This window comes from Ammospiza nelsoni, chromosome 6 (assembly GCF_027579445.1).
Source record: "Ammospiza nelsoni isolate bAmmNel1 chromosome 6, bAmmNel1.pri, whole genome shotgun sequence".
Taxonomy (NCBI): Eukaryota; Metazoa; Chordata; class Aves; order Passeriformes; family Passerellidae; genus Ammospiza; species Ammospiza nelsoni.
The window spans coordinates 11,304,160-11,331,217 of NC_080638.1; the positions used below are offsets into that span (position 1 = coordinate 11,304,160).

Below are 27,058 nucleotides of genomic sequence, written 5' to 3' on the forward strand. Positions count from 1 at the left end.
TGGAATTTTGGGGTCCTGCAGCACTGGAAAAAGTGATTTATTCCTAGGAGCAACCACTGAGGCAGGAAAAGTTTTCCCAAGCTGTTGTTTGAGTGAGCTGGAGACCTGGAATCTGCCTCTCCTTTCCTCATTCCCTCCCTCCTTCCCTGCTCCTGCTTTCTTTGGATTTGCACTGTAATTAGTAGTTTTATGGGAGCTGGGGCAGAGCTGGCAGCCTCCTTTAGAAAACTGTTCTCCAGGTGGGAATAAAGCAGGATTCTTCTGCTGGGAATGCTCAGCCTGATGCTTTCTTTTACTACCAGGGCTATTCCCATGCATTGAGGTGGAAGCCTTGGGATAGGAGGGGCAGAAGCACATGAAGCACATTTCTTGGGAAGTTGCAGCTGGAAATCCAGAGTTAGGCTTGAAATGTTCCCTTTGAGCTTAGGAAAAAGGGGAAGAGGATGCTGTCCATGTCCATATCCCAGCCATGAACATTTCTGGGCTGAAATTCCCACATCTGTGCTGTTGTACATTTAAAATTCCCACCTGAACAGGTGTTCCTGTCCTGGCCCTTCCCCACACAGGACTTTGGTGTTTGATCTTTGCTTCCAGGATAAACATGGAAGTGAAAGTGGACACATTCAGTGTGGAAAGAAGCCCTTGGATAGCGGCAATCCTTTGGATGCTGGTGATTAGTTCACAGGATCTTGCTGGAAAAACATGAATTCAGGGTTTGTTTCTTAATCCATAAATATTCCTGTAGGTTCTGGTTTATCAAATGAGCTTGCAGAAATAACTGATTCTAGGATATTGTGATGTTGCTTTGATTTTCACTGGAGGCTGGGAAAAATCTGGAATTGGGGCCAAGAAGCAGATTCTGCTTAATCAAGTGCAAGATTGATGCTTTCCAAAATATTGGAAAGTGGGAATCTGGGAGGGTTTGGAGAGTTACAGGAAAAGGCAAAGCACAGAAATGGCATTTTCAAGGAACTCATAGTGTTCAGGAATGTTCCCTCTTGAACATACTCCCACAGGATGAGGTCCTCAAATAGGCTGGTGGTGGCATCCACTGAAGTTTCACTTGGGCTTTGGGAAGTATGACCTCCATGACCTCTTTCCAGGCTGATTTCTAGGAATCTGGGATACAGGCATGTCCTCAGCCAAGGAAACAAGCAGGGACACGGTGATGGAAATAAACAGGCAGCATCAGGAAAATGGGAATAGGTCATGTGCAGGTCAGGCTTAGGCTGCTTGGAGCTATTCCCAAGGTTTTTGAGCCTGGAAGTGTCACAGATCCAGTATCATGTTTAATGAGGACAAATTGTGTTGAGAAAAGATGCATTTGAGTTTAGATTCCCAAAAAGCCTTTCCAGGTAGCATTGATTCCCAGCATTTTAGACTTGCAGCTGGGCATGTCATGGAATATGAGAAGAGGAAAGCTTCTGAGATAAGTTGTGGGATACAGAAAAAAGGTCAAATTGGGAATGCTGATGAGCAGGGAGTAGAGTGAGAAGCTGCAGGCCCTGAAATTCCACGTGTGTCCCTCTTCCCCCTCAGTTCCAGGAGGGAGGGAAATAATCCCTAGTTTAAATTTCCTTAGGATCATTCCTGGGTGATGAGCAGAGCCAGCATTGCCTCCTATACCGGCAGATGCACGTGGAGGGAACCTCTCCCTGACGATTCCCATGGCTCTGGAGCCTGGAGCCGCCTCTCCGGATGCGCTTCTCCTCTCCAGCACATTTGTGGGGAGGGGGGAGCAGGGAAGGAGTGCCAAGGAATGGTGTTGACCACACGGTTTTCCCGAGTTTGGCAGGGATTTTGTGTTCTCCCACTTCTTTCGCTCTCCTCGTGTTGGCAGCGGTGGTCCCGGCGCAGCTCCCGGTGGCTTTCCCTGCATGTGACTCATCCCCAGGGAATTCCTGAAGCAATGAGTCAAGTTATTGGGAAAACTGTTTGCCCACTAGTGTAAACTAGGGAGCCAAGAAGCTGCTTGCAGGAGAGGAGAGAGGCAATTCCTTTTGGGAATGACTGGGCTTCTCCTCCCTCTTCCCGAAGGCATTGCTTCCAGATGTGCCAGAACAGGGATGTGTCTCTGAATTCAGTATCTCACCTGGATATTTGCTCCTTCTGCTTTTTTTTCTGCATTTTTGAAAAGGAGGCTGAGCTGCTAACCATTCCAGGGTGGAGTAAAACAGTCAGGAATTTGCCAGGATTGTAGTGGAAAATAGCTTTCTCTAAAGAAATGAGGCTCCATCCAAAATTCTCCTTGTGAAATTACTGGTCACCTCTTGGATTTGCCCTGGCTGGCTTCATCCAGCCCTTGGAGTTTTGGCTATAAATAACTCAGGAGCAGTGGGCTTTCCAACCAGGAATTACCAAGTTCTGTGTGTAGCTGTGGGATATTTCAACAAAACCAAGGTTTGGTGATTCCCAGTAAATATATCCAGGGAACTGTTGTTCCACACCTGGGAGCAGATTTGGGATGCCGGGAGCATTTATTGCTGTATCCACCACCTCATCCAGCTATTCCTTTTGTATTCCCTACCCCATTCAAACCAAGCTTTCCTTGTTGTAGGGGATTTTATTCCCCTGTAGAACATGGAGTTGTGTTTGAAATCCCAAATTAATTGGAATTTGTTACATTTTCCCCCGTGGCAACTTGGCCGTTATTTTTGCCCGAGCTCGGAGTGGTCGGGAAGCTGCCCGTGGGCTCTGCCGGCACAAGCTGTGGGTGGAATTGCGGAGCTGCCGGCACCCAGACAACGACTGGGGGTTGTTTTTAACTCCATTCCTGGCAGCGCACTGGGACTCTGTGTGACAGTTCCTTCTCCACTCCCAGGTTCCTGAAAAAGTGGTGCCTCCCCTTGTTTCTCAGCCAGGTGTTTGTGCAGGCTTTGGGTTTTCCATAGGCTGGTGAGTCTGGAGCTCTGGAGTTAAGGTGTGCTTTTGTCGAGGTCAAGGAGAAAAGTCCTGGGAATCTTGGAGGTGTGAGTGAGGCTTTTCCATCTCTTTCCAAGCATTATTCTCCCTTTCCTTTGGGCAGCTGGAGTACCTCACAGTAATCCCTGTCTTTATAGATTTATCCCTACAAACCTCTTCCTGTATGCCCAGGGATGGTTGCTGAGGTCTGGAATTAATAAAGCCCTGTGGATCCTTCACCAAGGGGGACATGGAAGTGCTGGACCGTGTCCAGGGAAGGGTTTGGAGCACAGGGAGCAGCTGGGGGAGTCAGCCTGCAAAAAATGAGGATCAGGAGGGATCTTCTCACTCTCCACAAATCCCTGACAGGAGGGTGGAGTCGGGTGGGATCAGGCTCTGCTCTCAGGGAATAAGTGCCAGGATGAGAAGAAATTGCCTCAAATTGCACCAGGGGAGGTTTTGGTTGGATATTAGAGAAAATTCCTCAATGGAAAAGGTCTTAAAGCATTGGAGCAGGCTCCAGTGGTGGAATTCCCATCCCCAGAGGGATTTAAAAGCCATGTGGATGTGGCATTTGGGGACATGGGATAGAGGTGGCCTTGGAAGTGCTGGAAGAATGGTTGGACTTGATCTTGGAGGGCTTTTCCAGCCTTAATGGTGATGCTGTGGACAAATCCTGGCCCATGGGGTGGTGCAGGGATATCCAGTGGAGAGAAGCATTGGGATGTGCAGTGTCAGTGGTGTCTGGGACTGGGATCCCTGGGAACAGTCTCAGAACTGGTCCCAGTTGTTCAGAGGAGGTTAATTTCAAAGTGGAGAGTTTCCTTGTTTCTTTTTGATTCAGTGAATCCCTTATCCGGCTTTTAACAGGGAACAAGTGCTGGGAGTGGCACTTTGGGATTTGTCCATCCTCTTGCACTAAATCCATTAGGGTTTGCAAGACAGTCCCATTTTTCCCAAAAACACCACTGCTGCGGTCGAGTCCATGCCAAGGAGATGCATACTGGAGTTTCCTTATTAAAAATTAATAATTCCCAGTGTAACAGAAAGGAGATGTTGTGCATGCTTGAGGGAAATGTGGGATTCATTAGACCTTTTTCTACCCAAAGCAGGAGAGTTTGGAGTTAAGGAAAAAGGGGATGGATTTAACCAAGGAGAACATGCACCTTGTTGTGTTTATGGCAAAGGGACTTTGGGAAGGAGTCTGAGGAAGGAGTGAGGTGGGATGGAGATGGATCAGTGCTGGGCCAACTGGGAAGTGGCTATACCAATCCTGTATCCATCACCATTGCAGTTGCAAGGAATTTATTCCAGGATTTCAGGGTTAAACTGGTGGGCCAAACAGGTAAGTTCTTGTTCTCTGTGTTTTGAAGGTCAGTTGATGCTCCGAGATTATTTTGGGAATTTGTGTCAGTGGGCAGTGCTGGAGTTCCAGATCCAAGCTGATCCCATTAGTTCTGTCCCAATGACATTGTGGAGGTGACTGTGGTGCCATGGCCTTATCCCAAGGGATCCACATCCAAAGTGTGCCAAGCCACAGGAGGCTCTTTGAACCTTTCCTGTCTCCAAGCTTCATTCCCTGGCTCTGCTGCTGACTGTTTTTATTCCATTCTCCTTGGAAAATGGGAGATTATCAAGGAGAATCTTCAAAGTAGCCATGAAGATATGCCAGAATTCTAATCCCCATTGATTTTTGCCAGTGATCTCTGCCTGGGATTTGCTTATAAATATGGCTCTTAAATGGAGAGCCATATTTCCATGAATCCATGGAATATTCCTTAAAGTAGGGGTCTGTTCCCTTAATCACCTCCGGTGAGGGCAGAGCTCTCCTCACAAGCTTCCGGCAGCTGCTGTGCCTTCTTCCCCCTGGGAAGAGCTTTCCCTGCAATTCCTGCAGGCAGTGCTTGCAGCAGATACTTCCTGCCCCTTGGAAATGGCAGAAAGGACTTGCCTTCCTTTGGTGCTGTGGAATTTGTCCCCTCTTGGTATTTAGTCCTGGAATGGTTTGGTTTAGAAAGGACATGGAATGCTCATCCCATTCTAGCCCCTGTTGTAGACAAGGACACCTCCCACTATCCCAGGTTGCTCCAAGCTTTGTCCAGCCTGGACTTGTCACTTCCAGGCTTGAGGCAGCCACAGCTTCTCTGGGAAATCCATGCCAGGGCCTCACCACTCTCACAGGGAAGGTTTTCTTCCCAAGATCCAATCCAAACCCACACCATGTGAGTGGGAAGCCATTCCCCCTTGTCTTGTCCCTCCATGCCCTATTCCAAAGGCTCTTTCCAGCTCTCTTGGAGCCCCCTTATGCACTGCAAGAGGCTCTAAGGCTCCCTAGAGCCTTCTCCTCTCTGGGCTGAGCTATCCCAGCTCTCCCAGCCTGGCTTGAGAGCAGAGCTGCTCCATGCAAATTCCTCTGACCCATCCCCCTTCTCCCTGGAAGGCGAGAACAATTCCCAGATTGTGAGAAACCAACTCAGAAACAGAAAGAGCCTCATTTAAAACCCTTCAGAACAGCTGGATGGGGCCTGGTGGGGTTGGATCCAAGCTGGAATTGATGATTTCCGTCAAGTTCAGTAAGTGCTTGGTGGGAACAGGAGGGTTCTGGGAGCTGCAAGGGAATGATGCAGCCTGGAATGGAAGCCCATATTCCATGTGGGACATGTTAGTGAGGGAAGGAATTATTTGGGGTGATTGATGGGACCACAGTTCTGTTGGTTAGGGAAGTGAACTGTTTGTTATCCTGCAGAGTGAAAAGGCAGGATGCAACATCCATGCTGTGCCCTCAGGACAGGTGTCTCCAGCACCTGGGCAAGGTGACCTGGATGTGCTCTCGGGGAGAAGGGAAGCACCTCTGCTCTGGAACAGAAAATCACTCCTGAGGAAAAGCTGCTATGGGAGCTGGCAGGACACAAAGCTCCTTTGGTTTTGGTTTTCCTGCTGCATTTCCTAAGAAGTTGAGCTGGGAGCTGGCAGGCCTGGGCTTGAACTTCCCAGCGGGACAGCAGGTTGGGACTGGGACATTCCCAAAGAACACGGTGACATTTCAGCCAGGGAAAGGGCTCCGGTGAGGGGCAGCATTCTGGGACATGGTGCTGGATTTCTGTGGAACAGCCAAGGGCTCTGTCCTTTAGCAACACCTGCAACCATCCACTGAGACCTACAAATCCAATCTTTTGGGGAATTCTGTAGCCCTGAGAAGTGAAGGCAAACATCTGGCTTGTTTAGAGGGAATTTCCTTGGGTGAGTCACCCTGGAGGACTCTGGAATTTGCAGAGGCCAGCTGGGAGAGGGTGCTGGCAGAGATGAGATGGGATTGCTTTGTCATACCTGGGTCTTGTGAAAGTGCCATCAGGTGCCTGAGGGAAAAGGTAGGGAAGGAATATTGGGATAGCAGGGCTTCCTCCATCCAGACATCCCCAGGGATCTGTCAGAGGGAGAGAAAACTCCCAACAGGTCTGATTTCAGCCTGGGTTTGGCCTCCCATCTTTTGCTGTGAACAGCAGCAGGTTGGGAACCAGGGGAGGTTTTGAGGTGATGGAAGTGGGAATTCTGAGTTAGCCTGTGGATGCAGGGATGGGGAATTGCAGGGGGTTGTGAACCTTTGGATGCAGGGATGGGGAATTGCAGGAATGGGGATTTGCAGGGGGTTATGAGTCTGTGGATGCAGGGATGGGGAATTGCAGGGATGCGGATTTGCAGGGGGTTATGAGTCTGTGGATGCAGGGATGGGGAATTGCAGGTGGTTGTGAACCTGTGGTTGCAGGGAAGGGAAATTGCAGGGGCTTGTGAGTCTGTGGATACAGGAATGGGGATTTGCAGGGAGTTGTAAGTATTTGGATGCAGGACTGGGAATTTGCAGGGGATTGTGAGCCTGTGGGTGCAGGAATAGGGAATTGCAGGGAGAGGGATTTGCAGGAGGTTATGAGCCTGTGGATGCAGGGATGGAGAATTTCAGAGTTGTGAACCTGTGGATGCAGGGATGAGCAATTGCAGGGATGGGGATTTGCAGGGGGTTGTGAGCCTGTGGATGCAGGAATGGGGATTCACAGGGATGGGGAATTACAGGAGTTTGTGAACCTTTGGATATAGGGGTGGGGAATTGCAGGGGGTTGTGAGCCTGTGGATGCAGGGATGAGGATTGCAGGGGGTTGGAGCATTGGGCTGTGTGGGTGCCTCGGGAATCTGCGATTCTGGGAGCTTGGAGCAAATCCTGCCTGGATTTGGGTGGAGGGAGTGGGTGACTCCGGGGGTGTTGCTGTGGTGTGGGTGGGCTCCTGGCATGCAGGATCCAGGCACAGCCTTTTTCCTTCAGCTTTATTTCCTGGTGCACTTCTCCCTAAGGAGGCTCATGTCAGATGGGATGGGCTGTTGAATTAGCCTAAGTCTCCGAGGTTTAGCTGGAATGTTTTCTCACTGTAGCGTTTTTCTCCCTTGCTCTTTTCCCTAAGCCTTTCCCTACAGACAGCTAATTCTCCCCTTCCCCCACATCCTGTCATAGCCCAGAGCATGTCACAAGGAATTAACGGCTGGAAAGGCCGGGAGAGGCTCCTCTGGAACAGTCTCTCCTTTCTGTGCCCGGGGTGGCCCCCTCTGTGTGTCCCTTTTGTGTCCCATCCAAGTCCCCTCCCCCTGGCCATTCACTGGGACGGTCGGTGGCCAGGAGCCTTTCCCAGCCCCGTGCCACGGCTGTGTCCGAGGGCTCCCGGCAGCGCTGCCGCTTTCCCGGTGGGAACAGGGCGGAGGTTTGTGCCGCTCCAGGGTTTTCCTCCTCTCCCGGCTCCGCATCTCTGACAGCATCGCCCGCTCTCGCTCCCAGTCCTCCTTCCCACAATCCACGTACAATCTCCTCAGAATAGGGATGATGTCACTTCCTTCCAGAGGGTGCTGGGGGGTGTGGAAGGGGGAGTCACGACCTCTGGCTCTCGGCATTCCCGGTGGATAAATGAGGTGCAGGGAGGGACTTGCTCTGAGGATGATGCCCGGCTCTGTCGGCAGGCAGATCCCAATTCCCACGCCGTGCTTCCCTTTGCCGAGTGGGATTTTCAATGGCTGCAGGAAGAGTTTGCTGTTCCCTCCTGAGCTTGTGATGCCTGTCTCCCTGGATATGCACTTTTCCTGAAATACCCTTCTGGGAGAGGAGGATGCGCAGCGGCTGGACCACATGCCATGTAAGGTTCCTGCTTCCCTAGGTCTTGCCCGGCTCTGAGGGGGCTCCTTGTGCATGTGCTTCCCTTTTTTCAGTGCTGGGAGCTTGGGGCTGCTTGTACTGGGATTCAGCTTTCAAGATCCTGGGAATGTTTGGCTCTTTGCAGCAGTTTTAGGGACAGTGTGAGGTTCTTGCTGTCACAGAGCCAGGGTCAGTGGTCTCAGGGCTCTTTGCGCTCCAGCCTTCCGGTCCTCCCAGTTCCTCTGCTGGATCGTATCTTCAGCATCTTAAAACAGTTCCTGGGATATGCTGTGCTGGGATGAAGCTGAAGAGTTCTCACAGTGAGAGCTTTTTCTGGTGGGTTTTTCAGTCTCAGGCCTTCCATCATCTCCCTCCTTTCCAAAGCAGGGGCAAAGCCCTGAGCCTCCTGGTTTGAATTCAGGAATCTTTGGGAATAAATTGGGAATGTTCCTGCCCTGGGAGCCTGGTAAGTGGAGTGACAGTTCCACAGTGAGTATTCCCGTATGTGACAGTGAGTGACAGGCTTCTCCGCTCTGTCCCCATCTGTTGCCGTGGATAAGGAATCCACATTGGATATTTGTTGCTGTCGTTGATATCCTGCTTCTCGAACTGGGAGAGGGTGCTGGGAACTGGGAGAGCCCAGCTGGAGGGGTGGAAGAGTTCCGGAAGGCGCGTTGGTGGGACACAGCCGAGGGATGACGGGAACGGAGCTGGACTGGGAGGTGCTGGAGGTGTATCCAGGGTTTGTGATATCCCAGCTATCCTGGGTGGTGAATGACAGGCACGATGGGGCTGGCAGGCAGTCTCCAGATGGCCAGAGAAGTGAAGGTAGAGCTGCAATGTACCCAGTGCTCTGATTATTCTGTGCTGAGGAAGTGGGAATCTAAATGGCGTTGGAATTTCGCATTTGCTTTGTTTGTGGAATGGAGCATTTCTTTCAACTGAGTGACAAGCTGGAAGCGGCCTGTTAACTATGGAATCCCCTGGAATTTAAGGGGATTGTGTAGGTTTTCAGCAATGGGTGGCTGAAATGGGTTGGAAGATCCATCCCAGCAGCTGTGGGTGTTGCCCCAGGAGAGGAGACTCTGGATTTGGAATATTCTGGGAAGTGGTGGGGTAACCACACCTGACTGCTGGGTTGGATTTAGTGGGACAGGGCAGGAATTGGTGCCATGGGCTGTCTCAAACCCAACATTTCTGTTATCTAGATGGTTCAACTTAGTTTAAATCATGAGCAGCCTGGACTGGTGGGAGCTGTCCCAATCCATGACAGGGAGGTGGAACTGGATCATCTTCAAGATCACTTCCTATCCAAGCTATGCTGGAATTCTATGGATGTCCTCTCCTTTCTAATTTTTTTTACCCACAGCACTAAATTAGGGGCATCATATCCAAGTGTGGTTTTTTTTTTTGCCTGGTACAGGAAGTATTGCAGATAATATTCCCTTGGGAATGCTGTCAGAAATCCTGTTGTAAGTAATGGATGAGGACACTTAGTTGTCTGCTGTTGGGTTCCCAGAGGCAAAAATCCAAGAGCACTTAGGGATTTGCAAGTGCAGCTTTGGAACAGCATGGCCACCACAGGACATGGGTGGAGCACTCCAGCAGCAGTGCATAGATGTGGGAATTGGGAGGTTGGAGGAGTTGGGAACTGAGATGGATCAATTGGGAGAGCTTGGAGCAGAGGGGCACAGGTGAGGTGGAGCGTTCCCTGGTAGCGCAGGTAAGAAGTGGGACAGGGATTAGGGCATGGAAAGAGGGACAGGACTAATCCTCCAATCCAGAAATCCCTGGTGTCTGTGGAAGGAGTGCAAAGACACCATCCTGGATTTGGCAAAACCAAGGAGAATTCCTGGTAGTGGGTCATGTGTTGAGCCAGGAAGGCAGGAGTGGGATAAGGTGTGCTGCCAGAGTCCCTCTGGAGCAGTTTGGAGTACGGCCAGCTGGGATGGAGTGGGATGGCTGTGCTGGAGGAGGCTGGAGCGCCCTATGCAGTCTCGTGACTCTGCACCACTCCTGTTTCTATTTTCCAAAGGGTTTGGGAAGCCCTAAAAATAGGAGCACAAACAAAACCCAGGGAGGAACAGCAGCTCCTCAATCTTCCACCTTGGAACTGGTCGTGCCTGTCAGGGCCGGTGCGGATGCGATGGAGATGTGGAGCTGGCAGGATGCTCCTGCTGGTCCAGGGGGAGATCTCCTAGGAGCCAATATCCTCACTGAAAGTGCTGTTGGGAGCCAGTCTATAGTTCCCCAGATGCTGTCACTGGCTGTTAATGGATATTTTGGCTTCCTGAGCCAAGTGTGGGGGGGAGAATTGTTGGACAACAACAGCCTGGCAGCAGGTTTGTGCATGGAAAAACACAGTAACAGTGTTTTCTCAAGATTTGAGGCCAGGATGACCTGTCCCAAATACCACAGTGGCTGCTCACCATCACAGCCTAACAGGATTCCAGGTAATCCCATGAAGTGGATCTGGATGAGTTACACACCGGCTTCACCTAATACTTCCCACTCCTTCAAATCCCAGCCCTCCTTCCCGAGCATGCCATGCCCCCTGGTGCTGGAAGGAAGCAGCTCTGGGATAAACCAGGATGGCTCTCAGGTTGTGGGGCTCTCCAGAGGGGGCTGGAGAGGCTCAGCAGCAGCTTTGCTTCCATTCTTTTCCAGGAGGTGAGTGCTGTGCCTGCTGAACTTCCCGGGACCCGCCAGCCATGCCAGGGATTGTCGTGTTCCGCCGGCGCTGGTCTGTGGGCAGCGATGACCTGGTTCTGCCAGCCGTCTTCCTCTTCCTCCTTCACACCACCTGGTATGTGAGAAGGGCACAAGGATGCTTGGAATTCACCCAGGAATTCTTCTGGCTGTTTCTGGCACGGCTGGAAATTCTCCCTGTGCTTCTACATGGGGCCGGAAAGTTTGGTTGGGACATTCCTGATGAACACCAACATTTTTCCAGCTTCTGTTCCCGTTTTCCAGCTTAGCTCTGTTCCAAGTTCTAGTCTAGTTCCAAAGAGCCTGACCAGAGCTTTTTGTTATCCTTCTGTGCTGCCCAAGATTCTCCACTAGAATTTAGGGTCGTGTTTCTCTACAGAAGCTCAGGAAAAACAGGCATGGAATTCTGGAATGGTTTGGGTTGGAAGAGGCCTCAAAGACCATCCAATTCCAACCCCCTGCCATAGGCAGGGATGGCTCCCACTAGGTTGCCCCAAACCCTGTCTAACTTGGCCTTGAACTCTTCCAAGGGATGTTGCAGCCATGACTTCTCTGGAGTGGCAAATCCCATGGGATAATGTAGCATGGATGAAATGATTCTGATGGGGGTAGCAGGGCCTCTGGATGGCTTTTGGGGGTTTGGGGCCCAAATGAAGAGTAATGTAAGGAGCTGTGGGATATTCCATGGTTTCCTTGGCTTTCCTGCCCGGCAGGTTTGTGATCCTCTCGGTGGTGCTCTTCGGGCTGGTGTACAATCCCAACGAGACGTGCTCCCTGAACCTGGTGGACCACGGCCGGGGCTACCTGGGGATCCTGCTGAGCTGCATGATCGCCGAGCTGGCCATCATCTGGCTCAGCATGCGCGGGAGCATCCTGTACACGGAGCCGCGGGACTCCATGCAGTACGTCCTCTATGTGCGACTGGGTAAGCGGCCGGAGCCTCCACACTTCCCTGTGCTCTGCCCTGGGGCCTCCTCTCCCTGCCTCTGGGGCTCCTCTGGCACGGCCAGATGGCTGCCAGGATGTGCCGTGCATCCCGATGAATCCATAGGCTGCGCCTTGTCGTGGCTGTCAGACTGGCGGGCGATGTCCCAAATAGCCTCCTTTTCCTCTCATGGAATCTGCTCCCCTTCTGTCTCTCTTTTCCCCCCCTATGTTTTCCAAGGATAGAGGCATAAATCCCAAAGGTTCTGACCCCGAGGTGTTGCCTCTTGACTCACTTGATTCATCCCTCCAGGCACTGGGAGCAAAAGAGGTTTTCTACCTGCTCACTCCCTTTATCTTCCTATAAGCAATTCCTCTTGTTCCCTCTCCAAAAACTAGAGCAGGGAAGAGAGTTATTCCTTGATCCCTCATTCCCTTTTAGCTTGTTTACCCTGGATTCTGTTGCCTTCCAGGTACAGAAATTTAATCAGATTTTTCTGTGCCAAATGAAAGGTTTCAAGAGAAAAATCTTGGGGGATTCAGAGCCAAATCCATTCCAAACAAATCATCCGTTTGCATCCCTGCTTTTTGCCGGGTTGTTTTCCTGCAGAATCCTCTAAAATAAGGATAACCTTGCTTGAAAGCTCAGTCTGGAAGACTTGGAATGCTCAGTGCAAGTCATTAACGCAAGCAGCAAACAAATCTCCCTCTCCAGCTTCCCAGCCAGTCTCCCTAGGGAAGCATGGAGAGCCTGGCAGTTTGTGTTAAAACCAGACTAAGTGGGGCAAAGGAGGTAGGGACAGTCCAAAGAAAGGTTTTCCTGGCCCCCCAAAACATCCCTTCTTCTTTCCTTAAACTCTGTGTGCTCAGGAGTGGGATTTCCTCTGGATTTTGGGTCTTGTATTCCCTTTTTCCTGGGTATTTTGCTCCTGGTGGTTGATCAGTTGTGCTGATGGAAGTGGGAGCGTGACCAGTGCGTGGGCAAGGTCCATGTGACTATCCCAATTTAAGCATGTGCTGTTTAATGCAGAGGAATTTAGGGAATTAACTCTAATGTGAACCTGGGAATGTCTCATCCCTGCTCCTGCTGCTCCTGTCCTGCAGCAGGCAAAGGGGAGAGGAGCTAAGGAAAGCAAAACCTAACTCAGGCATAAATTGGGTTCATCAGGAACCAGTCTCAGCCCTGATTCCTTGCCCAGGAAAGCTCTGTCTCCTGGAACTGGTCTTTCCAGGTCTGTAGCAAAGCCACTTAAGGCAAGATTCTGTGCCAGCAGGAGATAAGGAGGGTGAGTGGGATAAGCCAGGCTGGATTTAGTCTCAGCTCCACCAAAATTTAGCAATCCCAAGCAAGGTATTCACCTTCTCCACACCTGATTGCCCACGTGTCCTTTGGAATTCTGGGGAGAAAGTGGGAGGATGGGCACTTCAGAGCAGTTTCCCAGCTTTTGTTGTTCCAGGGAAGCACTGTTAATCCCCAGTTTCTAGTTTGCTGTCAGTCACATGCAAAACTGAGGAGCTCCTTAGGCGCTGTCTCCTTGGAACTGTTATGGGAAGGGCTGCAAAGGTGCTGAGAATGTTTGCTAAGCATAGTGAGCAGGATTAATCCTGGATCCACACACTTACATATTTTGGATCCGTGAGTCAGGCCAGCTGTCTGAGGTAGTTAAGGTTTGGGTCCTGTCATTCCTGCTGCCTCAGGGAGTCTTTCCAGCAGCGTGGGAGGAAGGTCTGGATCTCTGATTCATACCTGTGACACAACCAAGGGCGCTGACCCCTCCACGATCCCATTTTTTCGGAGCCGTTTGGAACATGTCACACTTTAGGCTCATCTCCTTACACATCCCCTTCCAAAGCGTTTTTATACCTATTCCTTGTGAGAAAATGGGAAGAGGAGCTCATCCTTAGGGAAGAGGCTGCTGTCATCCGTGCTGTTCCCATTTTTTCCAGCGATCCTGGTGATTGAGTTCGTGTACGCCATCGTGGGCATCGTGTGGCTGACACAGTACTACACCTCCTGCAACGACATCACAGCCAAGAGTGTCACCCTGGGTATGGAGCTGGAATGTGGCCTGGGAGCATTCCAATGGATTGGCGGGCATCCTTCATTCCCCTGTGCCGATTGACTCTGGGAAGTGGCTGGGAGCTGTCAATGTGGGGCTTGTTTTCCTGTTTATTGCTCAGAACAGTCCTTCCATTCATCCGCCTGTGCTGCCGGCGCTCGGGCAGGGATCTGTGTTCCCAGGGAAGGGCAGTCTGTAAATTCTACTCTTGCCCTTCAGAATGGTTTTACTGTTTTCCTGGAAGCCTTTCCCAGTCTCCTGGTGGGGATGATGTTAATGGTGCAGCCCCGGATACTCAGGGAGCATTTAATGGCCCCATAAAACAGCCGGAAGACTCATCCAGCTGTGGCTTAAAAGCCTTTCCAGAGGATTTCCTTTTGGGGTGGGAAGTAAGAGCCAGAGCACGTGACTCCTGGTTTTTTTTTTTTTTCAGGAATGGTGGTGTGCAACTGGGTGGTGATCCTGAGTGTGTGCATCACTGTGCTGTGTGTCTTCGATCCCACGGGACGCACCTTCGTCAAGCTCCGCGCCACCAAGCGCCGGCAGCGCAACCTAAGGACCTACAACCTCAGGTGAGGCAGCATTCCCTGGGATCTGGAATTCCAGGGTGCCTTGGGTGCAAGGGACCTTAAAGATCATGGAATTCCAACCTCCTGTCATGTGCAGGGATGCTTTCCACTAGAAAAGGTAGCTCCAGCCCAGCCTTGGATGCTTCCAAGGATGGGGCATCCACGGCTTCTCTGGGAAATCTGTTCCAGGGCCTCACCACCCTCACAGGGAAGCATCACTTCCCAATATCCCATCTGTCCCTGCCCTCTCTCTGTCAGTGGGAAGCCATTTCCCATTGTCCTGTCCCTCCAGCCCCTTGTCCAAAGTCCCTCTCCAGCTCTCTTGGATCCACTTGCGGCGCTTAAGATCTCTCCAGAGCCTTCTCTTGTCCAGGCTGAACATTCCCAGCTCTCCCATCCTGTCTTCACAGCAGACTGAATTTTCCTTCTATCCAAGGACACAGAGATTTAAGGAAAGAACCAATGAAGGGTTTCAGCATTACCAGTGCTGTTTCCTTTTGGCTATAGGCACCCAAAATCCTCCTCAAGCCAGGGAATTACAGGATGGTTTGGGTTGGAAGGGATCTTAAAGCCCTTTAAGCCATGGGCAGGGACACCTTGCACTATCCCAGGTTGTTCCAAGCTCTGTCCAAGCTGTCCTGGAACACTTCCAGGGATGGGGCAACCACAGCTTCCCAGGGCAAGGTTTCTGGAACGGTGTCCTGATTTTTTGGGATCTTGCCCTTCTCCTTGCCTTGCTGCAGGGACCATTCTGCTCCGCTGAAGGGAATTTTGGGAGGATGCAGCTCCCTGTCAGGTGCTGTGTGTGGGCACCTGCATCCAAAGGAGGCAAAGCCATGCAGAATCCAGCTGGATTCTGCCTTAATTACTGGATTTGTGGGTCCTCATGTACCCTGCTGACCACAACAACTTGTTTGTCCATATCCCATAGCAGCGTTTTCCGTGGAAACACTGAGTGTGTGCTTAAATTTTCCTTACTTTGAGGCAGCATCTCCTTCCAAATCCCCTTTCTTCCTTTATTTTCCTCTACAAAATCCAACCTTTTGCCCTGAGGTTTCTCCTATTTAGTCTTGGCCAAGGAACAATTCCATTTGTGTTGGCAGTTGAATCTTTTAATTAAGAGTTGATTCCATCTTGGAGCTCCCCAGATGGGGAGAGAAAAAGCTTTTTTTCACCAAGCAAAGCTTTTTCTGAAGGATTTTTTCCAGTAGGGGACAACACAAACAGGCTTTGTTTCCTTTGATTTGTGACTGTCCTTGAGGAATGTGGCTTTGGAGGGCATCAGGATCCGAGGGATAAAAAATGAGGCTTTCAAAAACCACTCCATAAATATCCCATTTTTCATTTGGTTTATGTATTTTTCTGTATTCCAATGACTTGGAATGAGGTCTCCCTTTTGGGGGAAAATGGTCTTTTCTAAGAATAGTGCATCAAGTTCTGTGAGAAGGAGCCTGGGTTTTTTTGTGGAATGTCAGATATTCCTCCTGACCTTTCCAATGTGTTACAGTGGCCTGGAATATTTGGAATTAGTGCCTAGCATGGTGATTCTGCTTGGAATCAGGACATTCCCAGGAAGATAAGAAGGATGATACTGTGGATGTAGTACTGCATCCAAGGAAAAAAATTCTTTCCTGTGATAGTGGTGAGGCACTGGAATGGTTTTCCCAGAGCAACTCTGGCTACTCCATCCCTGGAAATGTCCAAGGCTGGATGGGGCTTGGAGCAATCTGGGACAGTGGGAGCTGTCCCTGCCCATGGCAGGGGCTGAAAGTGGATGAGCTTTGTGCTTCCTTCCATCCCAAACCGTTCCAGAATTCTTGATGATTTTTCCAAAGCAAATCCGAGCTCCACAGCTTGCACAAGTAAATTCAAACCAACCCCAAAATTCTCTCCTCTGTGGGGAATTTTGAGATTTCAGAAAGCTGAGTGAAGGCCTTTCTCCCTTGGCTGGGATTTTCCCTCCAGGCCTGCAGTATTTATGGAGAGCTTGTTCCTGCTGTTCATGGATTTTCCCTCTGGAAAGGGAATGTTAACAGCTGTTAACAAGCAAACGCTGTGGGCTATGATGTGAAAAACAAACATCAAATGTGACTGTTCACTGCTCAAACAATTGTTTCCAAAGGATACATTCCCAACTTCTCCCTCTTGCTGAAAGAAATCCTTTCCAAGGAATAGATGAGGAAGTTCTCTGCCTGGCTGGATTGTATCCCACGGTGGTTTTCCTTTCCCAGTGGCATCGTGGTGTGTGTGGGCTGGGAAAAAGAAACAACCCAATAAAGGGCTTGGCTTGCTGTGCCAAGGCTTTTCCATGGAGCTTTGGAGCTCCTACTGAACGACTGGAAGTTAGGAAGAAAGAATTTGGGAAAAGATGGAGGGAAAACAGCTCAGAGTGCACTTGGTTGTTGAACCCTGCCAGGGAAATTCTGGAGTTCTTTGGAATCTGGGGGAGCAAAGCCCTGCTGCCACTCATATTCCCATTCCTCTTCTGAAAGATTATGGAGAGCTGTTTTCAGATACTCAGGCAGGAGCTGATGGATCCCTGTGGGATCTGCTCCTTCCATTTCAAGCAAATATTCCTTTGCAGCATCTTTTCCTTCCAGGTGCAAACCACTTTCTGGGCTTGGACTTATCCTGATGGGATACCCTGCCGGAAAATGGAGTGGTGTTTTATTTTGGATTGCTCTGGCCTGGATTAAATCTGTGTTTCCCTAAAAAAAAGAGGAGTATGGACTTCAGGGAGCTTGGCACTCTGGCCCGGAGTCAGTCCCTACTTCTGTGGCAGGGGGTGGAACACAATGATCCTAAAAGTCCCTTCCGACCCAAAGCATTCCTTGATTCTGTGATTGGGAAAAATTGCATGTCTGAAATGTTCAGGGTCTCTTGTGCCATTCCCAGTCCCTCACCCTGAGGTAACTTTCTCCTCCTGAGTGGTTGCACATCCTGGCACATGGAGCAGCTGCCAAATTGCAACAGGAACTTCATTCCATCCATCCCATTCACGCAGGATACCAGGTGTCCAAACACAGTGCTTGATCCTGTGGATTCACACTTCTCTGGAGCATATCCAGGGAAGGGAACAGAGCTGGAGCACCAGGGGGGGCTGAGGGAGCTCAGGGGGCTCAGCCTGGGTAAAAAGAGGATTGGGAGAACGTTATCCCATTTTTCCAGGGACAGCACAGCCTGTGCCACTCCGTGTTGGATCCTACACCATGTTCTGCCTCTCCTCACATTCCTGCTCTCCCCTTTATCCCCAGACACCGCCTGGAAGAGGGACAAGCCAGCAGCTGGACACGCAGGCTCAAGGTGTTCCTCTGCTGCACACGGACAAAGGACTCCCAGTCGGTGGGTACCAAATATCTCCTGCTGGGAATCAAAATATCAGTGGGAGAAATCCCTGTTTTCCCTCAGGTTAGCACATCCTGGGCAGCTACCATTTCCCTTTATCAGCCCCTTCCTGAGTGCTTTCTCCTGTTGTTTCCATCAATCTTACACCCTTAAGGAGGAGAATTTGGAAATGTGAAAACAAAAACCTGGAAGAATCACCAAAATCCTTCTGGATCTCCTGACAATCAAAAACTGTCTAATCCCTAGATCCACAAGAAGGTCACTGGGAATTTTCATGTGCTGCCATTGGGATTTTCCCTTGCTGTTCTCTAGCAGGGAAGGGTAAAGGCCTTGAAACTCCTTCCCCAAAAGTTATCATTCCATTCTCCTTAGAATCACTAGGAGCAGGTTTGTGCCTGAGGGTGGGATTCACCAGCATTCCAGAGGACCTGCTGGAGAGGCAAGTCAAACTTTGGAGCTTGAAAAGTTTGCTTTTGATTTAACTAAGTCAGTTAAAATTCTGAGGATTTGAGGACTCCTGAAGGAGCCAGCAGAACCAGGGAGTTGTTCCCAAAGGGAGGAGAAAGTCATAAAAATCAGGAGATTTGTGTACTTGCAGGCACTGAGCTCTGAATTAGTTACAACCGCTCAGGGAAAAAGCTGGGATTTATCAAGGACATTCCAACAAAACCAGCAGTGGCCAAAAAATCCGCCCAGACGTTTAACTCCAGTTAGAAGGGCACAGAAAATGACAGGGAAAGCACCAAGGGACCGACCACAGCCGCTGTGTCCTCACTAAATATAGCCCAGAGTTCGTGCTCCAAAAGGATGCAGCGGGAAAAGGAGCACACTGGAAGGGATGTGAACGTGGAGAGGAAGAGAAATGAGACAGGGATGGAAAGCTCCAAAGGGAAAGTGGAAAAATAAAGGAGAGTCAGGTGAACGTTTGTTCTTCCCAGGTGATGAATTGGATTAACAGCATTTCTTAGGGAGTGCTGTGGAATTGTCCACAGGTGCATTTTCCAGAGTGTGGAAGGCTTCAGGAATTGTCACAGTCCTTGTGCAGAAATCCAGCACTGTGTCTCAGAATGCTGCCCCTCCCAGGATCCCTTTCCCTGGCTGAAATGCCACCATGTTCCTTGGGAATGTCCTTCTGGGAAGTTCAAGCTCAGGCCTGACAGCTCCCAGCTTATCTGCTGGGGAAATCCATCTGGAAAACTGAGACCAAGGGAGCTTTGTGCCCTGGCAGCTCCCACAGAAGCTTTTCCTTGGTGCTCCAGAGCAGAGACTCTTCCCTTCTCCCTGAGAGCACATCCAGGTCAGGGATGTGCCAGGGTGCTGGAGACTCCTGCCCTGAGGCACAGTGTGGATTCTGTTTCCTGGAAGAGAGAGCCCTGACAGGCACCTGAATGCCCTGAACAACTCTCATTTTATTCAGTATTGCAAAATATTCCAAATATTTCGAGTTCTTTTTAACAAACTTTCCATTTTGCAGTGACTGTTACTCTTTTTTGTTAAGCTTGGAATAAAAGTGGATTCCAAATGCCTCACATTCCTCGTGCTGTTGAATTTCCACTTTACATCCAGCTTTTGAGCAATTTCCAGCCTCTTTTCTCTGCAGGAACAAGCCCTGACGTTGTGTCCTGGCATGGCAGCGTGTGGAATGAATGAGCACGTAATGGATCAGAAATGAATCCATTGCTGCCCATCCCAGACCCCATGGAAAAAAAATGTAGCAGCAGAGGATCATTGTCCTCTGGGCTGGAAAAGTGTTTTATGGAATGGACATGGCTTTGGGGAAAGGATCTGGGGTGAAGTCTGAAGCCTCAGAGCCTTCAGGGTTTGTAGCAGAGCACTCCAGGTGGACAAACAGGAATAATGTCAGGTGTTCCCAGAAAAAGCTGTTCCTTTGGAGCGGAAAATATGCACTGAACTTCCATCAGGGCCTTTTTTTTTGTCACAGCATCCAGGGCTGGAGCTGCCACTTTGGATTAATGGGTGTTTGTCCTGTTTCCTTTGGAGGCTCTTGGCATTTCTTGTGAGCTCACAGGAGCCATGCTAGGATTGATGAGGTCAGGATTTCAAGGATACTGCGGTTGGAATGCCGGTGGCTTTCCAAAGGCACTGCTGGCACAGAGAGTTGGCACCTGGAGCCCCAGTTCTTAATGGGGATTTAACTGGCTTTTGTAGGGAAGTGAAAAATGACTGAAAGTCATCCCACATGCCAGGAGTTTGGCAGGGATAAAAGGATGTAGGTCGTTCCTGCAGGGAAGAGAAGGGATTTACTGTCTTGATGGTCAAAGAAGGGAGAGGAGAAATCCCGTCCTGGAGTGCTCAGGGTTTCCACAACACTCCAGTCTTGTGGGTTTTGATGCTGGATAAAGGATACTATGAAAACGCAGGGTAAAGGTTCAGGTAAGGCTGTGATCATCCTTGTAGGAAAAGTTTTGGATAGCAGGAGTCAAATATGGATCATTGGTGGGTACAGCTCCATGTTTTGTTGCTCCAGCCTCTGGATCATCCTTGTCTTTAGGCTGGAGTAATGACAGGTCAGCACTGACCCACATTCCAGCCCCTCTCCAGCCTCCCAAAATATTCTCCTGTAAGGTCTTGTGGTTTTCTTTTCCTGCAGCACAGAGCAAAAAGTGGAAAAAGGACATTTCTCATCAAAATATCTTTGTCCCTCTGCTCTAGGGCTTTGCTTGACCCTCTCAGGTCACTTCCATTTCTGTCCCTCCTTTTTTGGGTTTGGTCACCTTCATTCCTGGGAATTCTGCATTCAGTGTCTCAGTTGTACTTTTCGTGCCTTTTTGCTTGGGTGTCATCCAAAATAAACTTGGAAAAGCCTGGCAACATGGACAAAAGGATCCCAGGTCTGGGATAAATTTGGGTGAGTTAAATTTGGACAGAAGGATCCCAGGTCTGGAATAAGTACAGGCAAGTTAAATGTGGGCAAAAGGGTCTCAGGTCTGGGGTAAATTTGGGGAAAGGTTCCCAGGTTTGGGTTAAGTTTGAGCAACAGGATCTTGGGTCTGGGATAAATATGGGAAAAAGGATCCCAGGGCAAAATTAGAGTTGAAAAGACTCTTAAATAGGACAAAATTAGTGTTTTTTTCCTCATGTAATGGCCTTTATTCTGCTTTAGAGGAGAAAGGATGACTCCAAGGTAGCACTGGATTGGGATTTGCTTGGTTTTCATCCCATTTTCTCTGTTTTGTTGAATAGAGAGAGCCAAACCCATTCCCTTTCCCTCCCTGTGTCCTGTGTGAGCTGTTTGGATGTCGAGGTGCCCACACACGGCACAAATCCAGCCCCCGAGTGCGACTGTGGAAAACAAACACGACACAATAATCATGTGATTAGTCCAGATCTGGCATTCCCTGCAGGAATCTCGCGCCTGTTTGGGAGGCTGAGCTCCAGAAACGAGTCCAGTTCTCACTCTGTGTCCTGTTTTGAGGCTTCCCACACCCAAACTCCTCCTCCTCCCTCTCCAAGCCCTCTCTCCCTGGATTTTGCAGGATGCCTACTCCGAGATCGCCTACCTTTTTGCGGAATTTTTCCGGGACCTGGACATCGTGCCCTCGGACATCATCGCGGGGCTGGTGCTGCTGCGGCAGCGTCAGCGCGCCAAGCGCAACGCCGTGCTGGACGAGGTGGGCAAACGTGGCAACCCCTGCCATCCCAGCTGCCCTGGGTGGGATTCCCTGCAGGGAAACAGCTGCAGGGCTCTGCCCACCTTACCTCTGGGCTGTTCTCGCTTGCTGAGGTGGGGAAGAAAAATAATGGGGAACTTCAGCAGCTTTCCATGAGTTTTTCCCTGTCAAACGCCTCTGCTGGTGCTGGAATCTGGATTGGTCCTCTCCAGGCAGATGATACAGGAGGTTCTCTTGATGCCAAAACACCTCCAAGGGGGTTGTAGGTACATGGAAATGAATGGGAAGATTATTCCCACTGTATAAAGATAATGGAGAAGACTCCAGCAATCTGCAGGGGGAAAAATTCCTAAAATTTCCAAAATTCCTAAATTTCCAAGCCGCTATTGAGGTTTGCAGATTGTCAAGCCAGTAGGAAATGGATTTATTTTATTGGAGTTTTTCCCTTGATTTGGGATTCAGGAAAAATTCCCAGTTTTCCAAGCTGCTGATGAGGTTTTCACATTGTCAGCCCAATAGGAAATTGATTTGTTTTAATGATTTTTTCCCCTTTGAGTTGGGATTCAAATCAGGGAGGAGTAAAACCATTGGAAGTATTTGAGGGGCCTGGTTGGGATATTTGAGAGTGGATTTTTGTCTTGCTGTCACATGTAGGAATTTTTCTGTGTATTTGTGGCTTCCAGGCAAACAATGACATTTTAGCTTTCCTGTCTGGAATGCCAGTGACCAGGAACACCAAATACCTGGATCTGAAGAATGCGGTAAGGCCCTGGGATATGGGATCCTCCAAACTCACCTGTGATCCTTGTTTTCTTTTCCTCACTGGCTTCTCTTATGCCTTTCTGCCCCTCTTTGAAATGATCCGAGAAATTCCATGAGAATGGAATGAAACTTGATCTCTGGAGGCTTGGTGAGGTGATTTTGCTGCAAGAGAGTCAGCAGTGTTATCCATGATTTATTCCAGATTTTGATTCATCCCTGATTTTGGTTTATCCCTAATTTATCTCTGATTTAGATTTATCTGACTTATCCCTGATTTTGATTTATCCCTGATTTTGATTTTCCCACTAAATTTCCACCCCCTCATTATCCCCCTTCAGCTCTTCCTCCAATTTACCTCTGATTTCTCCCTGATGTTTCCCTGATTTTCCCCTCTGATTATCCTGCTGTGTTTAACTCCAACCCCCGATCCAGCTCATTGGAATAACTGAGCTTTTATAGGATGCAACTGCTTCACATTGGCTTTGTGGCCCTCTCCAGGCATCCTCTGGCCTGCTGGAGAGGGGATATTTAGGGAGCTCATTTCCAAATCTGCAGGAAGGAGCTTCCTTGGCAGCATGGTGGGATACCCCAGAGAATTCCTCAGGAAATCAGGCAGAGGAATCTCTGGGAGGGGGTGGCACTTGCTTGGCATCCCCACCTCGCTCTCCTCAGTCACCACAGCGCAGCTGGGAGAGGGGGCTGGCACTCAGCACGTGCCTAACCATGGAAAAAGGGAATGGAGGGGGGAATTCCAGGAGATGGCAGGCTCAGGGAGTGCCGTGTCTTCCAGCAAGAGATGCAGCGGTACCGGGAGGTGTGTTACTACATGCTCTTCGCCCTGGCTGCCTATGGATGGCCCATTTACCTCATGAGGAAACCCACATGTGGACTCTGCCGCCTGGCCAGATCCTGCTCGTGAGTGCCCACCCTCATCCCTTTTTTCCTGCCTGGTTTACCCACATTTAGAAAAACTCTTAGTTTTTCCCCATGTTTATTTCATCCCCTTGGTGCTTCCTCCCTGCTCAATTTATTTTCTGTCTTTTTCTCCTCGTGTTTTTACTTTCCATCTCTCTGGGCTTCATATTCCAAAGGCTTTCTGAATCCCTTCCAGTTCCTAGTACATAAACCAGCCTGTCCTCTGCTCCATCCTCTCTGGAGCATGGAACAGCCAGTGGAGACAGCTCACCTGGCACAACACCAAGTCCAAAAAGAGCTTCTTGGAGCTCAAAAATCAGGGAGTTGACATTTGGGTCCTGATTAAAAGACCTCCAAGATTTGCCTGGCTTGGGCTGTGCTCCCTCAGATTAATTGGATTTTTCCAGCTCAGAATTTTTGCCCCGGTGCAAGGGTTTGTTTCCAGTTGCCAGAATTCTGTCACCGGATTCAATTTGGGGACAAGCTTTTGGCACTTCCTGGGCTATTGGGAGGAATGTGATTCCTTTGGAATACTTTAATTTATGAGAGAGAAAAAAGGAAAATCAACCTGAGCTTCTCTTTTTATTTTGGGATGATTCTAAACCCATTGTTTTCCTATAAATAAACCTGGAGCTCGGTCAGTGTTGGCTTTTCCACATTGAAGCACTGGAAAACTGTGCTTCCAAGGACAGTATCCTTTGAGGAGCCATCCCACCCCACAATCCTTAGATTCCTTGGGGACTGGCTGCACTGTAGCTCTCTCTGGTGCTCAAAAGGAAAACTGCACCTGATCCCAGATTTTGAGGCTGTTTCATGGTTTTATCCTTCACTTGGCACTCGCTGCCATCGAGATGAGGTTCGGAGGGGCCGCCTTTCCCTTTCCTCTAGGAATGCCACTCCAAATCCAGCCTTTTCCCCTCAAAGCCGTGCTTCCTGCCCGCAGGTGTTGCTGCCTGTGCCCGTCGCGGCCGCGCTACGCTCCCGGCGTCACCATCGAGGAGGACAATTGCTGTGGCTGCAACGCCATCGCCATCCGCCGCCACTTCCTGGACGAGAACATGACCTCCGTGGACATCGTCTACACTTCCTGCCACGACGCTGTAAGCACAACCCCAGGCCCCCTTCCCAAGGGGATTTACCCCCTTCCAGCTCTGCTGGGACAAAGAAGGGAAATGAAGCCTTTTTCTCTTCCATTTCCATCAAAAAATTCTGTTATTTGGACACAAGTCCTGTCATATGCTCTGTCTCCTTTTCCCCAAGGATAATCCAACAGGAATGTCTCTCCTGATCTCTTGCAGGTTTATGAAACCCCTTTCTACGTGGCTGTGGACCATGACAAGAAGAAGGTGGTCATCAGCATCCGGGGGACTCTGTCCCCAAAAGTAAGTGGGATATGCAGTGGCCTCCTTAGTGGATATTCCAGAGAGTTGGAGCCCTTCCCAGTTTGGAATCCTGACTTGGATTTGACTCACCTGAAGCAAGGTGACTGCTTTTCTTCCAGGATGCCCTGACGGATCTGACAGGGGACGCGGAGCGCCTGCCAGTTGAGGGGCACCACGGAACATGGCTGGGACACAAGGTGGGGAAAACGATCCCAAACCAAGCAAAACCCCTTGGTTTTTTTTTAATTATTTCACTTTTTAATTATAAACCCCCAAATGGTCTTAATTACTTGAAAAAGAAGTTACGGAAAGGACTTTGAGGTGTTAAATAATTAGTGGGAACAGTTAAAATCACTGGGCGTGTAATTAAAAACTCAGTGCAATTAGAGAATTCCAGATTCAGGAAGGCATCGTGGAGACCCACAATGAAATTCCTGGAGCCACTCAAATGACTTTTTCTTCCAACAACCTTTAAGGAATTTTCAATCAAAGCCTGAGAATGTGCTTAAAATTCTGCTGTGATGGGAATGTCCTCCAAGGATGCTGGCAGGACTCGGATCCGTGAAATTAGATGGGTGCTCTGTGTCTGTGAGCAGCTCTGGGCTGGCTAAATCCATTTATTCCAGAGCTGACCTTTGCCCCTGGCTGGCAAAGGAACGACATGCTGAGTTTTTAAGATGATCAGGAATTTGGCAGCTTCCAAAGCTGCAGTGCCAAGCTGGGAAAGGAAAATCCAGAGTGAAGGTTGGAAGGAATGGAACAGTTGCTGGAAGTGCTGCTGGGGGGAAGGAGGTGTTGCTCAAGGTGGGGTGTGGAGCTTGGAAATCCTTGGAAGCCATGAGTTGGGAGCTCCAGCTTGCCTCATGGTGTCCTGCTGGAATACCAAACCTCTTCCCTCTGCTTTAGGATATAGAACCATGAAATCCTGGGATGGTTTGGGTTGGAAGGGACTTCAAAGATCCTGTTCTAACCCCTGCCCACAGGCTAGGACACCTTGGAGCAACCTGGATTAATGAAAGGTCTCCCTGCTCATGGGACTGGGATGGGCTTTTAGGTCCCTTCCAATCCAAACCACTCCAGAATTCCATGATTCAATGAAAATCCAGGAATAGATCCTTGCAGAAATTGGCTTTGCTTTTGATCTTTGTATGAAAATATTCCTCCACTGGCGACTTCCATGAAACATTATCAGTTTATTCCCTTTGTTCCAGACAGAGCTTTTATTTGTCCTTTGTGTTATTTCTTTTTTGGGATTACTGCCAGGAGAGAAATATTCACTTTCTCTGGAATTATTATCAATATTAATCTACAGACAATAATGTGCTGTTGATTCCTGAGGGAAAACTAAGAGAGATAATGGAATTTTAAATGCATTTTTAATGTCCAGGAGTCAAGTTTAATATCCAAACAAATCCAATGTCTCACTTACACATTTAATTTGGAAACAAGGACTTGGCTATGTGGGAGCTTTCCCAGGATTTGTTTCATTTGGGGTGTTTTCCTGCTAATTCTGTCCCACCCATCCCCGGGGGTGTCTGTAAGCCATCCTAAAATTCCAAGTCTTGATGTTTACATGAAATTTTTTATCACTCCACAGCTCCAATGTCACAATTTAAAAAAATATTTATCAGGCCTCTGAGCTATTCTGGATCAAAAAATAGAGCTGGAACTAAAGTTTAGGGATTAGAATGCCAAAAAAAAGGGATTATAACTCAAAGAAGAATCCAACTTCACTATTTTTGCAATAAAGTCCACTGATTTTATAACAAAGTTAATTTAAAAAATAATCCTCAGCCAAAGGGGTGAATCCAGATTTAATTGTTGAACTCCCAGGACATAGTTAGTGAAAATAGGATGTTACAGAGCTTTGTTTCCTGGTGTTGAGCCAACCAGAAGGACAAGGAGCTGCTGGAAAGTCCTGGAAGCTGAGCCATGATCCCAGTAATAAGATTTTTCAACATTTTTCTCTCATAAATAGACCCTTCTGGGGGTTTTCCCCCAAAATCTCAAATATCTCACAGCAGTTTTGTGCCTTTGAGATGCAAAACAATGCAGAATATTTCTATTCCCTTTCCCTAAATTTTTGATCCATTTGGTTATTTACATGTGAACTTGCAAAATTAAGCCCAAATAGTTTTATTAACTTGAAATTGGATTTGTTTCCTAGAGAATTTATGGATGCCTACATCCCTGGAAGTGTCCAAGACCAGGTTAGATGAAGTTTGGAGCAACCTGGGCTAATGGCACATGTCCCTGTCCATGGAATGGGATGATCCTTAAGATCCCTTTCAACCCAAACCAGGATTCCAGGAATTTTAGGGAATTTTTCCAATGGTGAATCTAAATGGAAGTTTACAGTCTCATTCCATAATCATTAAAATCCCTGTCTCCATTAGGAAATAATTACCAAAAACACCTCCCAAAGGCTGACAAACATCCCAGCAGTGACATCACCGTGGATTTGGGTCATGCTCCCTAAAAATAGAATCCCAAATTCGCGGTGGGAATTTAGATCAGTGGCCTGCTGCTCACTTCTCATTAGGATTGGGAGTGGAGACTCTTCTGGAAGCTGGGGAGGAGCTGGGACAAGGCATAACCACTGTGGTGCTTTTTGGTGGTGGCAGCATTCCATTTAACTCATTTCCATGAAGTGGGGTCTCCCCTGTCCTGCTTCCTCTCTTCAGTATCCAGA

The 27,058-nt window shown here is 49.1% G+C and overlaps 1 protein-coding gene across 1 annotated transcript in view; it reads left to right on the forward strand.

Moving 5' to 3' along the window:
* Nucleotides 1-27,058, forward strand: part of DAGLA (diacylglycerol lipase alpha) — a 56,630-nt gene that overhangs the window by 14,087 nt on the left and 15,485 nt on the right. Inside the window, exons 3-13 of the mRNA XM_059474654.1 lie at nt 10,736-10,874; nt 11,491-11,702; nt 13,649-13,750; nt 14,195-14,333; nt 17,585-17,672; nt 21,173-21,307; nt 21,991-22,068; nt 22,860-22,984; nt 23,928-24,084; nt 24,283-24,366; nt 24,486-24,563. Of these exons, the coding sequence (XP_059330637.1) occupies nt 10,780-10,874; nt 11,491-11,702; nt 13,649-13,750; nt 14,195-14,333; nt 17,585-17,672; nt 21,173-21,307; nt 21,991-22,068; nt 22,860-22,984; nt 23,928-24,084; nt 24,283-24,366; nt 24,486-24,563 (1,293 nt within the window). The 5' untranslated portion in view covers nt 10,736-10,779. The remainder of the gene's footprint in view (nt 1-10,735; nt 10,875-11,490; nt 11,703-13,648; nt 13,751-14,194; nt 14,334-17,584; nt 17,673-21,172; nt 21,308-21,990; nt 22,069-22,859; nt 22,985-23,927; nt 24,085-24,282; nt 24,367-24,485; nt 24,564-27,058) is intronic.